Source organism: Nicotiana tabacum, chromosome 17 (assembly GCF_000715075.1).
Source record: "Nicotiana tabacum cultivar K326 chromosome 17, ASM71507v2, whole genome shotgun sequence".
In the NCBI taxonomy this organism is placed as follows: domain Eukaryota; kingdom Viridiplantae; phylum Streptophyta; class Magnoliopsida; order Solanales; family Solanaceae; genus Nicotiana; species Nicotiana tabacum.
In genome coordinates this window covers 37,649,895-37,664,228 of record NC_134096.1, presented here as the reverse complement: position 1 = coordinate 37,664,228, position 14,334 = coordinate 37,649,895, and the positions used below count along the sequence as shown (strand labels likewise).

The 14,334-nt window shown below is 30.4% G+C and overlaps 1 protein-coding gene across 3 annotated transcripts; it reads right to left on the bottom strand.

The window, feature by feature from the left end:
* Positions 1 to 4,001: 4,001 nt before the first annotated feature.
* Positions 4,002 to 8,197, bottom strand: LOC107785877 (delta(24)-sterol reductase). 3 transcript variants are annotated; one of them, XM_075234204.1, is made up of 4 exons: positions 8,050 to 8,096; positions 7,162 to 7,186; positions 4,795 to 6,068; positions 4,002 to 4,654 (listed from the first exon to the last, which is right to left on the bottom strand). In XM_075234204.1, exons 3-4 carry the CDS (start codon positions 6,040 to 6,042, stop codon positions 4,199 to 4,201), a joined length of 1,704 nt encoding a protein of 567 aa, XP_075090305.1. In that variant the 5' UTR covers positions 6,043 to 6,068; positions 7,162 to 7,186; positions 8,050 to 8,096; the 3' UTR covers positions 4,002 to 4,198. The 3 variants fall into 3 exon arrangements, with proteins under 3 accessions (XP_075090305.1, XP_075090304.1, XP_075090303.1); XM_075234203.1 differs by lacking the exon at positions 7,162 to 7,186 and adding an exon at positions 6,205 to 6,264; XM_075234202.1 differs by lacking the exon at positions 7,162 to 7,186 and having other exon boundaries at positions 8,050 to 8,197.
* Between the last annotated feature and the right edge of the window lie 6,137 nt (positions 8,198 to 14,334).

The window sequence follows — 14,334 nt, the reverse complement described above, 5'->3', positions numbered from 1 at the left end:
TTGTATTCACTGTATTTTTATTTGTATTCAGTATATTTTACTGTATTTCATTGTATTTTAAAATTAAATATATTCACTGTTTATATTCTGTTCTATTTTAATGTTTGTATTTAGTGTATTTCAATGTTGATATCATGTATTCATTCATGAATACATGTGTATTCAGCTGTATTAAAAAATACAAACCTTCGAAATACATAAATACAGGCAAAGAATAATGTATTTATACAAAAATATAATATATTTGAGTGAATTTGTACATAATACAATATATTTGTATCATTGTATGTGACCAAATAGCAAAGAAGGGAAGAAAGTTCGTCGGATATGGCGCTTTTCGGCCAAGCAAAATATTGTATACATCGTATTAAACTAAAAATGAAGATGAACAAAAACTCTGGCTCTCAAATCTTCTCCGGCGTAAAAAATATTGTAGTATCCATGTAGAGAAATCCATTACAATATCTTGCGTAGAGAAAGTTGCAGTCTCTTTCTTTCTAATATTGCAGTACCAATCCATTGCAAATATCCGGTGTAGAAACTAAGCAGTACAAATCCATTACAATATCCGACGTATAAACTAAGCATGTATTATGCTCGAACAAAGAGAGAAGGAAGAGAGAGAAAGAAGAAAAATTATGTTGGGATTTTGAGAGAGAAAGAAGAAAAAACCTCAGAGAGAATTTTGTGTTAATTGAAAGAAAGAGAGAAGAAATACATAAATAGCATATTTCATGCCTCAATGATAGTATATACCATAAATACATATTTTGCTATAAAATATAAAAGGTAACTATATAAAATAATATTTTAAAATAATTTTAATTTATAATAAATAGGGTGTATACCTTTACTATAGGAGGTAGAATTTCCTTTTAACTTCCACCACCAAAAGGTTTTACTTTAGAACTTAGTGGTTTTAGTTACTCGTTGCTTAAGTTAGCCCCAACAAAAAGTTACTTAACGGAAGGAAATGAGTCCCAACAAAAATAAGGTTTTGCTTTGAAACTTTTAGAGTTTCTATTTTTGGTTACTTAAGTTCTTTCGTCTCAAATTATCTGCCGTGCTTTCTTAAAATAGTTGTCTCAGATTATTTGATATTTTAGAAGTTCAGGACAAAATAAATTATATTTTTTCCATTTTACTCTTAATAATGATTGTTCTCGAAAATGGAGATAACACATAAATAAAATAAATATTGAATGAAGAGAGATTATATCTTAAAACATAAAGAAGGGTAAAATAGTCCAAGCCTCTTCCTAATTAATGTTTCTTAAAAGGTGTGTAAAAGAGAAATACGACAGTTAATTTGAGACGAGGGAGTAAAAAATTGAGTCTCAACTTGAAAAAGTTTTCTTTGGAACTCCGAAAATTGAATGTAATTACAATGTTATTCAAAGGAAAAAAATCTTCATTTAATAGTAACAGGTGTGGTAAAATCAAATAGGTATATTTCGTCTTCATCTGAGTTATTGTTATTTAAAAATTGATATATTTTTGTCGCTCAATATTTTGCTTCTAACTATGATTGCTATACCAGCGCAAGTTGCCTATTGACTGCTCATACATTCTCTCCCTCGAAAATAAATGACACGGTTAATACCCTAGGTATTTTATCTTCATTAAAATTACAACTAAACATTAAAAAACCTTTAATTTAATTCCTCTGCCCTATCTTCTCTCCCTTGAAAGTGAATAAGACGTTTAATATCCTAGGTATTTTATCTTCTTGAAAATAAATTAGACATTATTAAAATTTTAATTAAATTCCCTATCCTACATTCTCTCCTTTGTCCGCTCATATAGTCGGTATTTTATACCCTTTGAAGCTACATTGCTCCTAATAATGGACGATTCAAATGCTACATAAACTAAAAGATGGAAAATAATTTGGAATCATAAACCAATTTGAATAGAATTCCTAGACACACTCTTTCTCCTAAATCAAACTAAATTCAAAACAAAAAGGAAAATGACAATATTACTATTGTATCCAATATAGTTATATTTTAGGGCTATTTTGATCTTCCAACATTGTATTCATGCTTTTATAATAATAATAATAATAATAATAATAATATATATATATATATAGAGAGAGAGAGAGAGAGAGATAGATAGATAGATAGATAGATAGATGTAGATAGATATAGACAGGTCATGTCGTGGTGTTCACTTTTTTCAAGTTTAAGAATGGAACCATGTAAAACTTTCATTTTTAAACGTATAATTATTGATTTTTGTTTATTATTTTTATTTTTCTTCATATTTTGTTCTATAAACATATGCCCGCCTTTAGATATGAAACTTTAATTCATAACGCTTCTCCGTCTTCTTTCTTTTATTGTTTATTTTAAATTAGTTTCTTTTTATAATTTTGGAACCTTTTTATAATATTATTAATTAGCTTAGTTTATACCTCTTTCGTAGCGCGAGTTAAACTAAAATTAATAAGTAATTAATTTTAGTATTTTAATATAGATCACATGGATGATTGTATGATAAAACTTGTAAGAAATTTCTAAAGTTTTAATAAATTCTTAAATTTGTAAAGGTATTTAGATTTGTTGCTAAAATTTACTAAAGTTATAAATTATTTTAAACAATGGACTTTGAAACAAAATAAAGAGTAGCGGGCAAACTCTTTTTCAGATATTGTTAAGAACCAAAATAAAAAGAGCAAGGTAAACTCTACTTTTTAACTCAATGTCGCTTGTACTATCGATTGTGACTGAGGACTCGGTATGTGCCTGAACCCGTTTGCATAAAGTTCTGGGTCCGTCACTGATCCTATCGCGACTCTTATTTCTCATATTGACAACAACACGTTTTAGCTCAATTCTCTCATTTCTCATGTTGACAACAACTCATTTTAGCTAATCCTTGCATTCTCAATGATTAAGTTTACTTAGTCGTAATCTTAATTTAGTTCATTAATTTTTGTTATTAATCAACTCAACTCAAAGTGTTAATCGTCTTGAACAGCGAGTAAGCCAGAAATTATTAGAATATTATTTAAATTTAATTTATATAAAAATAATATTTTATTATATTATCTTTTACTAGCGAACTTTAATTTATAATCAGTGGTTTGTGCTCGGCAGTATGGACAATATTCTAAATCTACTCGAAATAAACATTCAATTCATGTATAGATTTGACTAGACCGCGGTTGAAGACGACAAATGGCAGAAAAGCAAAATATAACTTGCAGCAACTATTGAGATGTGCTTTTCAATAATAAAAAAATGATTTTTGTAAGCGTAATTATAATCCAGTTTTTAAGGGAAACAACGATAAAAACTTATTAGACATCACTTTATTAGATTGCGCCGAATTTTCTTCTGTAAAATGTTAGTACTGAATATATTTTTCATGAGAAATGTTTAATAAAACAGAAAGTATTTTCCAATTTTAGTACTGAATAATTTTCACGAGAAATGTTTAAAGAAAGTATATTCAAATTTTATATATATCACATATGTAAGGTCCTAAGTGACAATGATAAATGATAATCATATATTATTCTATAGTTTTTAGTTAGATATAAATGTTAATGTGTGGTAATCATGACTAATTAATAAATAAAAATATTTATATGTTAAATGTTAATGATTAAGGATGTGTTTGGTACGAAGGAAAATATTTTTCAATTTTCTTATGTTTTGGCCTAAATGTTTTAAAAAACAATTTTCTCATGAACTTACGAAGAAAATATTTTCCTTATAAAAAAAAATATATATTTTTCAAAACTAATCCTCAACCTTCCACATCCCCACCAACCCACTCACGCAACCCACCCCAACCCCAACCCCACCTACCTACCCTACCCTACCCCACCCTAAATAAAAATATTATTAATAATACTTTCTTCATGTTATAGATATTTTTTTTTTTTTTTTCATTTCAACAAACAAACGAGTATTTGATCATATTTTAAGATGGAATCCTGAAGGAGAAATCATAGCATATCAAAATACAAACAGCATATGAAACATGGCTTTCCATCAAGTTTCAACACAAATTCTAGTTTAGCACCAAATCAATAGTTTAACTAAATCCAGTCTAGCTGATTAAAAGGAAAGTCAAAGCTGCCATTACAGACAAACAGACAAAGGGAACTAACAGATAGATAATTCAGACAATGCACAACAGAACTGAGAAAAGTAGAGAGAAGTCCATGAAAACCAATCTAAATTCAATCCGCGGGCTCATCAACTTCTGGGGTCTCAAGTTCAGCTGTTTCTTGCTCAGCATCTTGCACCTCCTTCTCCGTCTTCTTTCCTTTCTTGGACTTATAGTACACGCTCATGAATGTTCCAATGGCTCTGTACTTTTTCCTGCAGTGTTCGTATAGGCCGCCATCAAACATCCTCCAGAAGTTCTTCTCTGTCAGCTCGGAGACAGCATATTGTGGCTGAAATCCGTGGTTTTCGATCAACCAATTCTCCAACTGACGGACTGCCTCTGCACCATCATAGACCTCACCCCTCAAAACAGGTCCGGGAGCATAGTAGACACCAACATCGGTGTACATCTGAGCATATGGTGAGTCACCTTGCCTGCGGTGCAGCTCAAACCCTGGTTCAGGATACACCATGGTTTTCAATGGCAGCCTGTAGAGTCGGTGTGGGCAGAGCCAGATGGGATACACCTAAAAATTGTTAAGAGGAACTTATACAATGAGAAAATATCGCTGAAAGAAACAACAAAATCTAATACAAAAGGTACACAAAAGTATTTCCTCTTCTAGTTCATTTCTTTTCTGAAATGGAAAACATATGTAAAATTTACCTCCATCTCACGGTGGACCCACTCGAGAGCATCTCCAACCTTGTAAAGAGGAACAAGCAAATCCTGAATGACATGCATGTCATGGTAATAGTTCCTAATGGCCTCACCTTGAGTAGCTTTAAGTAGAGAAACCTTGGGCGGCATGAGCCATCCTAGAAGATACCTAAACCACCACTGATCGCCAAATGGAAGGATAAGTTTCCCTTCCCAATACAAGCACCTTGTGTGCCTGTGGTAGTATTCCCTAGTTGGAATGTACTCTACAAATTCCCCCCTCTTCAGGGCAGTTTGCGCATGCTGGTAAAACCAGGGTTTGAACCACCAACCGACACTATTGATCACATTGCCCTTCTGCTTGGCCTCTTCTTTCGAAGCATATCTACCGGTCATGCAAACAGCTTCTGTGGGATTGTACACCATGGTTTCTACAAAATCTGGAACCTTGTCAGGATTATCCTGATCTCCGTCTCTAGGTGCAAAAGAATCTATATAAGCCTGTGCAATCTCTTGCAGATTACCAACTACTGGTTTGTAAGTAAGTTTCATGTATTCCTTGATAGGAATGAGCTTGATCTCAGCTGAAACGAGAAGCCCCAATGTCCCTTGAGACCATGGTATAGCATAGAACAGATCAGAATATTCATTGTCCTTTGTAGCTCTAACTACCTGCCCATCCGCTAGAATAATCTCATATGACACAACAGTATCGGAGAACAGTCCATAAATGTGAGAGCTTCCTTCAATCCCATAGCCGTTGATCAGACCGCCAACAGTTAGATCATCAAGCTCAGCGACAACTGCAAGGGAAAGATTCATAGGGACAGTAACTCTAGATATTTGGCCCATATTGACTAGAGGCTCAACTCTAGCAACCATTCGCTCCTTGTCGATGTCAAGGACGTTTCTAAATGGAGAAAGATCAACTTCAAAATGACGAGCACGTTTGTAGTCCACATTTCTCATTCCAACAGCAACCCAGGGTTTCCTAGCTGTGCAGACAAGACCATCCTTAGATGCATTCCTCTCTTTTAGACGCTTCACAACCTTTTTAACATTATTGTCATGCTCCTTCTGACGCTTCTTGAAAGATTTGCAATCAGACCTAACATCCCCTAAATATATGGAGAAGTAATACAGGAAGGAGAGAGGAAGGACGAAGAAGATAACAATGATCCATCTGAATTGGACAAGATAGTCCACCAAATTCTTCTTCCTCTTGGGACGAAGGGGAACCTCAAGATCCGACATTTTGGAAGAACCGGTGCCAAACAGAGCTGCCACAAGCACGAAAACACGTTATGCGCTATAGACAAGAATGCAAGTCAGCTTATCAAGATAAAGCTATAAAGCTTGACACTAATCTAATAAGACTGGAGAATAAAAGGAAAGCAAATCATCAATCACACCTACCACTATTCCATATTCACGAATCTTGTAATATATCACATCAATCACGATTTTGCATCAGGACTTCTCAATAAACAAGTGATTATGAACATTTGGGAAAAAGGAAAAATATCTGTTAGCCAGAAATGATTAGAAGAAAATTTGAATCGGAAACCCTAAACAAGAGTGTCATATGTGCTCTGTAGACCCAAAACTATTCTAGGCACACAAAAAGGCAAGCTTCACAGAAATGAACCCTTCAGAATGGCCAAGAAAAGGGAACACTTATCTCACATCCACTTATCCATGATGTAAATGACAAAAGAAAGAAAACTCAAGGCCACTTCTAGTAAAACAGGAAGATGCATAAGATTGCATAAGCTCATTAATGAATAATGATGTTATGGAAAGTCAAAATATCACTTGAACTAACATCATTAGGCAATAAATGAAATGAAAAGAAGTTCAAGGTAGTTCATAACCTAAGTGGGAGACCCCACTAATTGAGCTAAAGTAGCAAGAGACGATTTTAATTATACATTCTTTATGGTAACAAAGCCATTGATTGTGCTCTCTTTGTTTCTACTGATTGTGATGGTAAATTCAACTGAGGCAAACATAAGAAACTACAGATCTAATGCGAATGGTATGGTAGAAAGAAAAGACATAGGAAATAGAATAAACAACGAAACAATCTACCAGAAGCATCATCTATTAAGATCAGCAGAATATTCTACTAATAGGTCATAATTCTTTTGAGCAAATACTTCCATCCATCTACTTATAATTCTGAGGAGTCTAAAGCCAGTGCAGTATAACTTGAAACAAGACCAAAACCAAATCCTCAAAATGGCATAGCTTATTATTACAGATTACACTTAGTAGAGCTTGACTTTACTTCAGATCTGCACCTTTTATGTGGGAATCCCGCAAGAGGCAATCAAAAAAATAAAATGTGGTGTGGTTTGTGATTAAATTTACCTCAACCGCAGGAGTGGGAACACACCTTGCAAATAAAACAAAAGGTTTAAATCATTGGTCTTAATCATTTAGATCTAAAGAAATTATGGTCCAAACTCAACTTGTGGACATGCTTCCCAAATTTCAGATCCACATTTTGCAGGCCATGCATAAAGCAGTTACTATTTCTTTACAAATGAACAACATAACAGAATAAGTACCAAAATCCAGCTTATTTACAAGATTTTAAGCCCTCTCAGTTACAAAATTAAAGCACCTGACACCAAGGAGAATCATTTTACTCTACCCTTCTTCACTTAAATATCAGGCTTAGTTCCCGGGGCTTGAACCTGTGACCTAAGTCACAAGTCCCTCAACCTTCGTCACTTGAACTAAGCCATGGGGACCCTTACACAAATGAGAATCATAAAACAAAGAATGTAGCAAAAACGTAAAGGAAAAGCCAAAGTTATTCTTTTTACACAAAGAACTAAGCAGAGAAAAGCTGCATGTTAAGAAAAGAATTAAGCAGATATTAAAAAGGTAAAGTACGCAAGCAACCAAGCAACAGTCAAGAAACAAATAAGCAGATCTATGCGATACATTATAAAAAAGCAACAGATTCAGCAAAGACTTTTTGCAGATCTACACACAGGAAAAAAGAAAGCCAAAGAACCCTTTTTCCCCAAGATTTAAACACCCTTAAAAATGACATGCATGCTACACAAAACAAGAGCTTTTCAGCTAAATTTTTAATTTCTACCCCAAAAAACAGAGTCTTTTACTTCAAGATTCAGTCCACATCTCAGCTGTCACAAGAACACTAGAACAAGATTTAATCTTTAGCTAAAAAGGAATGATTTCAGAGAAAAGTTAAAAGTTGAAGAGAGTGGAGTGTAGAGAAAATACCTGACAGGTGGATTAAGCACTGGGAAGAACCCAAATGATGAAATGAAGGATAATGGTAATAAGAGTGTGTGCGCGCTTTAAATAAGAGCCTACCTGTAAGCTAGGGGTATTTTGGGGAAATTATCTCCGACTATCACACCAAAAATATTCAAAATTTTCAACCTTGTTTCTTTTTTATTTTAAATAAATTCTGAGTATTCCTTAACCAACAAAAACTTTTCGTCTTTCAAAGCTTATTCAGACTTTTAAGAAAAGACATTGAATAGTTTTACTAATATGAATATTTATTTAAATTATATTTTATACTTTTTAAAATAATATTCCCACTAATAACAGCAATGAATAATTCATGGAAAAAGTGATGAATGACTTTTTATTAAATAGTTTAAAATAAATTTAGCTTATCAAAATGAATAACGTTAAAATGGAGATGATAACTCTCTTTTTTCATGATACCACATTTTGTGGTATCCTACCAATTCTTTGATGACATACATGATACATTCAAATATTTGCCAAAACGAGAATCAATTTTTATGGTAACATGACAAACTATACAAGCTAGCGGTAAGTGGTCCCGTCAGTGGTTTAAAAAGGGAAAAGGGCTAGATTTACTGCTTTCGTCCACGTTGAATCTTAGTTATATATAAGCCTGGCAAGTGGGCCGGTCCAGGCCCGCGACCGGCCCAGGACCGCGGGCCAGACGGGCCAACCGGTTAAACGGGCCAGGACCGTTTGGTCCGGTTTTAGTGGGCCTGGTCCGGTCTCGTGGGCCGGTCCTATGATTTGGCCCGCCAGGCCCGGGACCGGACCGGGACCGGCCCGGTCCCTTTAGCGGGCCTAGCGGGCCCAACAGTTTTAAAAAAATTTTTTTTTTTTTTTTTTAAACGTTTGACTGTAAAAAATAGTCGTTGGCTATTTATGAAATAGCCATTTAACCCCTCAACTTTGTTTTAATCCCAAACTTTTTATAATTACACTTTTCCTATTTTCAACTTGTATTTTGGCACATCTTGATTAGTTTCTTTTTCTTCTCAATGGTGGTATTAGCACCTTGTTGTGCTCATTCCATAGGGGGGAGGAAGACTAAGAAAGATATTGCCATAATTTTTAATGCTATAATAAAAATATAACGCATTGATTTGAATATCTCTTTACAATATTTTTGTCTTTTTATATATCTTAAGCTATACATATAGTATACTATATATACATAGTATACTAGATATAGTATACATAGTATACTAGATATAGTATACATATGTACATAGTATACATATATATATATATATACATATATATATATATATATATATATATATATATATATATATATATATATAAGCTTATATTTATACTATACTATAGTCTATACTATATATACATCTCATAAGATATATAAACTATATTCGATATACTATATATACATCTTAAGATATACTATATATACTATACTATATATACATATTAAGATCTACTATACTATATATACATATTAAGATATACTATACTATATATACATCTTAAGATATACTATATATACTATACTACATATACATCTTAAAATATACTATATATACATAGTATACTAGATATAGTAGATATACATGTATATAAAGTATATCTTAAACTATACATATAGTATAGTATACATATATATATATATATATAAGCTTATATTTATACTATACTATAGTATATACTATATATACATCTAATAAGATATATAAACTATATTCGATATACTATATATACATCTTAAGATATACTATATATACTATACTATGTATACATATTAAGATCTACTATACTATATATACATATTAAGATATACTATATATACTATACTACATATACATCTTAAGATATACTATATATACATAGTATACTACATATACTAGATATATATAGTAGATATACATGTATATAAAGTATATCTTAAACTATACATATAGTATAGTATACATATATATATATACTATAGTATACATCTAATAAGATATATAAACTATATTTGATATACTATATATACATCTTAAGATATACTATATATATATCTTAAGATATACTATATATACTATACTACATATACATCTTAAAATATACTATATATACATAGTATACTAGATATACTAGATATATATAATAGATATACATGTATATATAGTATATCTTAAGATGTACATATAGTATAATATAGTATAGTATACACACATATATATATAAGCTTATATTTATACTATACTATAGTATATACTATATATACATCTCATAAGATATATAAACTATATTCGATATACTATATATACATCTTAAGATATACTATATATATACTATACTATATATACATCTTAAGATATACTATATATACTATACTATATATACCTCTTAAGATATACTATATATACATAGTATACTAGATATACTAGATATACATAGTAGATATACATGTATATAAAGTATATCTTAAACTATATATATAGTATAGTATACATATATATATATATATATATATATATATATATATATATATATATATATATATATATATATATATAAGCTTATATTTATACTATACTATAGTATATACTATATATACATCTAATAAGATATATAAACTATATTCGATATACTATATATACATCTTAAGATATACTATATATACTATACTATATATACATTTTAAGATATACTATATATACTATACTACATATACATCTTAAAATATACTATATATACATAGTATACTGGATATAGTATACATAGTATACTAGATATAGTATACATATGTACATAGTATACATATAGTATAGTATAGTATACATATATATATATATATATATATATATATATAAGCTTATATTTATACTATACTATAGTATATACTATATATACATCTAATAAGATATATAAACTATATTCGATATACTATATATACATCTTAAGATATACTATATATACTATACTATATATACATTTTAAGATATACTATATATACTATACTACATATACATCTTAAAATATACTATATATACATAGTATACTGGATATAGTATACATATATATATATATATAAGCTTATATTTATACTATACTATAGTCTATACTATATATACATCTCATAAGATATATAAACTATATTCGATATACTATATATACATCTTAAGATATACTATATATACTATACTATATATACATCTTAAGATATACTATATATACATAGTATACTAGATATACTAGATATATATAGTAGATATACATGTATATATAGTATATCTTAAGATGTATATATAGTATATAAATCGAATATAGCTTATATATAGTAAGATGTATATATATTATAGTATAGTATAGTATACATATAAGCTTATATTTATACTATACTATAGTCTATACTATATATACATCTCATAAGATATATAAACTATATTCGATATACTATATATACATCTTAAGATATACTATATATACTATACTATATATACATCTTAAGATATACTATATATACATAGTATACTAGATATACTAGATATACATAGTAGATATACATGTATATAAAGTATATCTTAAACTATATATATAGTATAGTATACATATATATATATATATATATATATATAAGCTTATATTTATACTATACTATAGTATATACTATATATACATCTAATAAGATATATAAACTATATTCGATATACTATATATACATCTTAAGATATACTATATATACTATACTATATATACATTTTAAGATATACTATATATACTATACTACATATACATCTTAAAATATACTATATATACATAGTATACTAGATATAGTATACATAGTATACTAGATATAGTATACATATGTACATAGTATACATATAGTATAGTATATATATATATATATATATATATAACTTAAGATATATAAACTATATTCGATATACTATATATACATCTTAAGATATACTATATATACTATACTATATATACATCTTAAGATATACTATACTATATATACATCTTAAGATATACTATATATACTATACATATTAAGATATACTATATATATTATACTACATATACATCTTAAAATATACTATATATACATATTATACTAGATATAGTAGATATACATGTATATAAAGTATATCTTAAACTATACATATAGTATAGTATACACACACACACACACACACATATATATATATATATATATATATATATATATATATATATATATATATATATATATATAAAAGCTTATATTTATACTATACTATAGTAAATACTATATATACATCTAATAAGATATATAAACTATATTCGATATACTATATATACATCTTAAGATATACTATATATACTATACTATATATACATCTTAAGATATACTATATATACTATACTATGTATACATATTAAGATCTACTATACTATATATACATCTTAAGATATACTATATAAGATATACTACATATACATCTTAAGATATACTATATATACATAGTATACTAGATATATATAGTAGATATACATGTATATATAGTATATCTTAAGATGTATATATAGTATATAAATCGAATATAGCTTATATATAGTAAGATGTATATATATTATAGTATAGTATAGTATACATATAAGCTTATATTTATACTATACTATAGTCTATACTATATATACATCTCATAAGATATATAAACTATATTCGATATACTATATATACATCTTAAGATATACTATATATACTATACTATATATACATCTTAAGATATACTATATATACTATACTATATATACTAACTTCTATAAAAAAAAATTAAAAATAGAAAGTTTCTGTTGGGCCCGTTTAGGCCCGTTTGGGCCCGGGACCGGACCGGGACCGGCCCACTAAGCCCAGGCCCGTTAGTTCCTGGTCCCGGTCCCGGTCCGGTTACAGCAATAAGCCCGCGAGGCCCAGGACCGTTTAGGACCGGACCGTATAGGACCGGCCCACTTAGAACCGGCCCACTTAGGACCGGGCCCGCGAAGCCCACTTAGGACCGGGCCCGGCCCACTTGCCACCCCTAGTTATATATCTCTACCGATACCATATTTGTTATATATATCCCTATCTTTAACAGAAGACTACCATAGCTATCACCATCTATTAAAATTCTTATGTGGCATTATATTTGAATGAAGTGGACGCCGCGTAACATGGCATTTCAGCACTTTAAACCTATTTCTCTCTCCTCCCGTACCTTCCCTTCCCCTACCATTTATTCTTCCTTAGAACCTCCACCCAAATCAAGAAGAAAAAAAAGATTTGGTATATAACAGAAGTAGACACTGATAAATTTTATTTATGGGAAAAAGAATAGCAATTAGAGTGAATACCACAAACATAATATGGGGTAATGTAACCGATTCGGTCGGTCATTTTGATAGTATTAGCCTGATCCCCTATTTAATGTCTCCTTTGTATCATTTTATGCTTATGTGACTTGTCGGGGGATTTGTCTTTGATTTTGGAGTGAAATAGGACACTTAGTCCCTAAAATGAAAGTTTAAGTTCTAGGAATTTGACCGTAGTTGGAACTCTGTGAAGACGACTCCGAAATGGGGTTTCGTCGGTTCAGTTAGCTCCGTTGGGTGATTTTGGACTTAGGAACGTGTCTGGATTGTCAATTGGAGGTCTGTAGCTGAATTAGGCTTCAAATGGCGAAAGTTGGATTTTTTGGAAGTTTGACCGGGAGTGGACTTTTTTATATCGGGGTCGAATTCAGATTCCAGAAGTTAGAGTAGGTCCGTAATGTCAATTATGACTTGTGTGCAAAATTTGAGGTCAATCGGACTTGATTTGATAGGTTTCGGCATCGATTGTAGAAGTTGAAAATTCTTAAGTTCATTAAGCTTGAATTGGGGTATGATTCGTGGTTTTAGCCTTGTTTGAAGTGATTTGAGGTTCCTCGGGAGATCCCTCGTACTGCATATTTACTTTTGGGACTACGAGGCGGTTCCTAGGGAGATTCCCATGTACTGCATATTTACTTTTAGGACTACGAGGCAGTTCCTCGGGAGATTCCCATGTACTGCATATTTACTTTTGGGACTACGAAGCGGTTCCTCGGGAGATCCCTTGTACTGCATATTTACTTTTGGGACTACAAGGCGATTTCTCAGGAGATTCTTTTGTACTGCATATTTACTTTTGGGACTACGAGGCGGTTCCTCGGGAGCGCCCCCTGTTATTTACCTCTATTTGTTGTGTTGTTCACTCCTCAGTCATCTCATTATATTATTATATCCTCTGTCTTA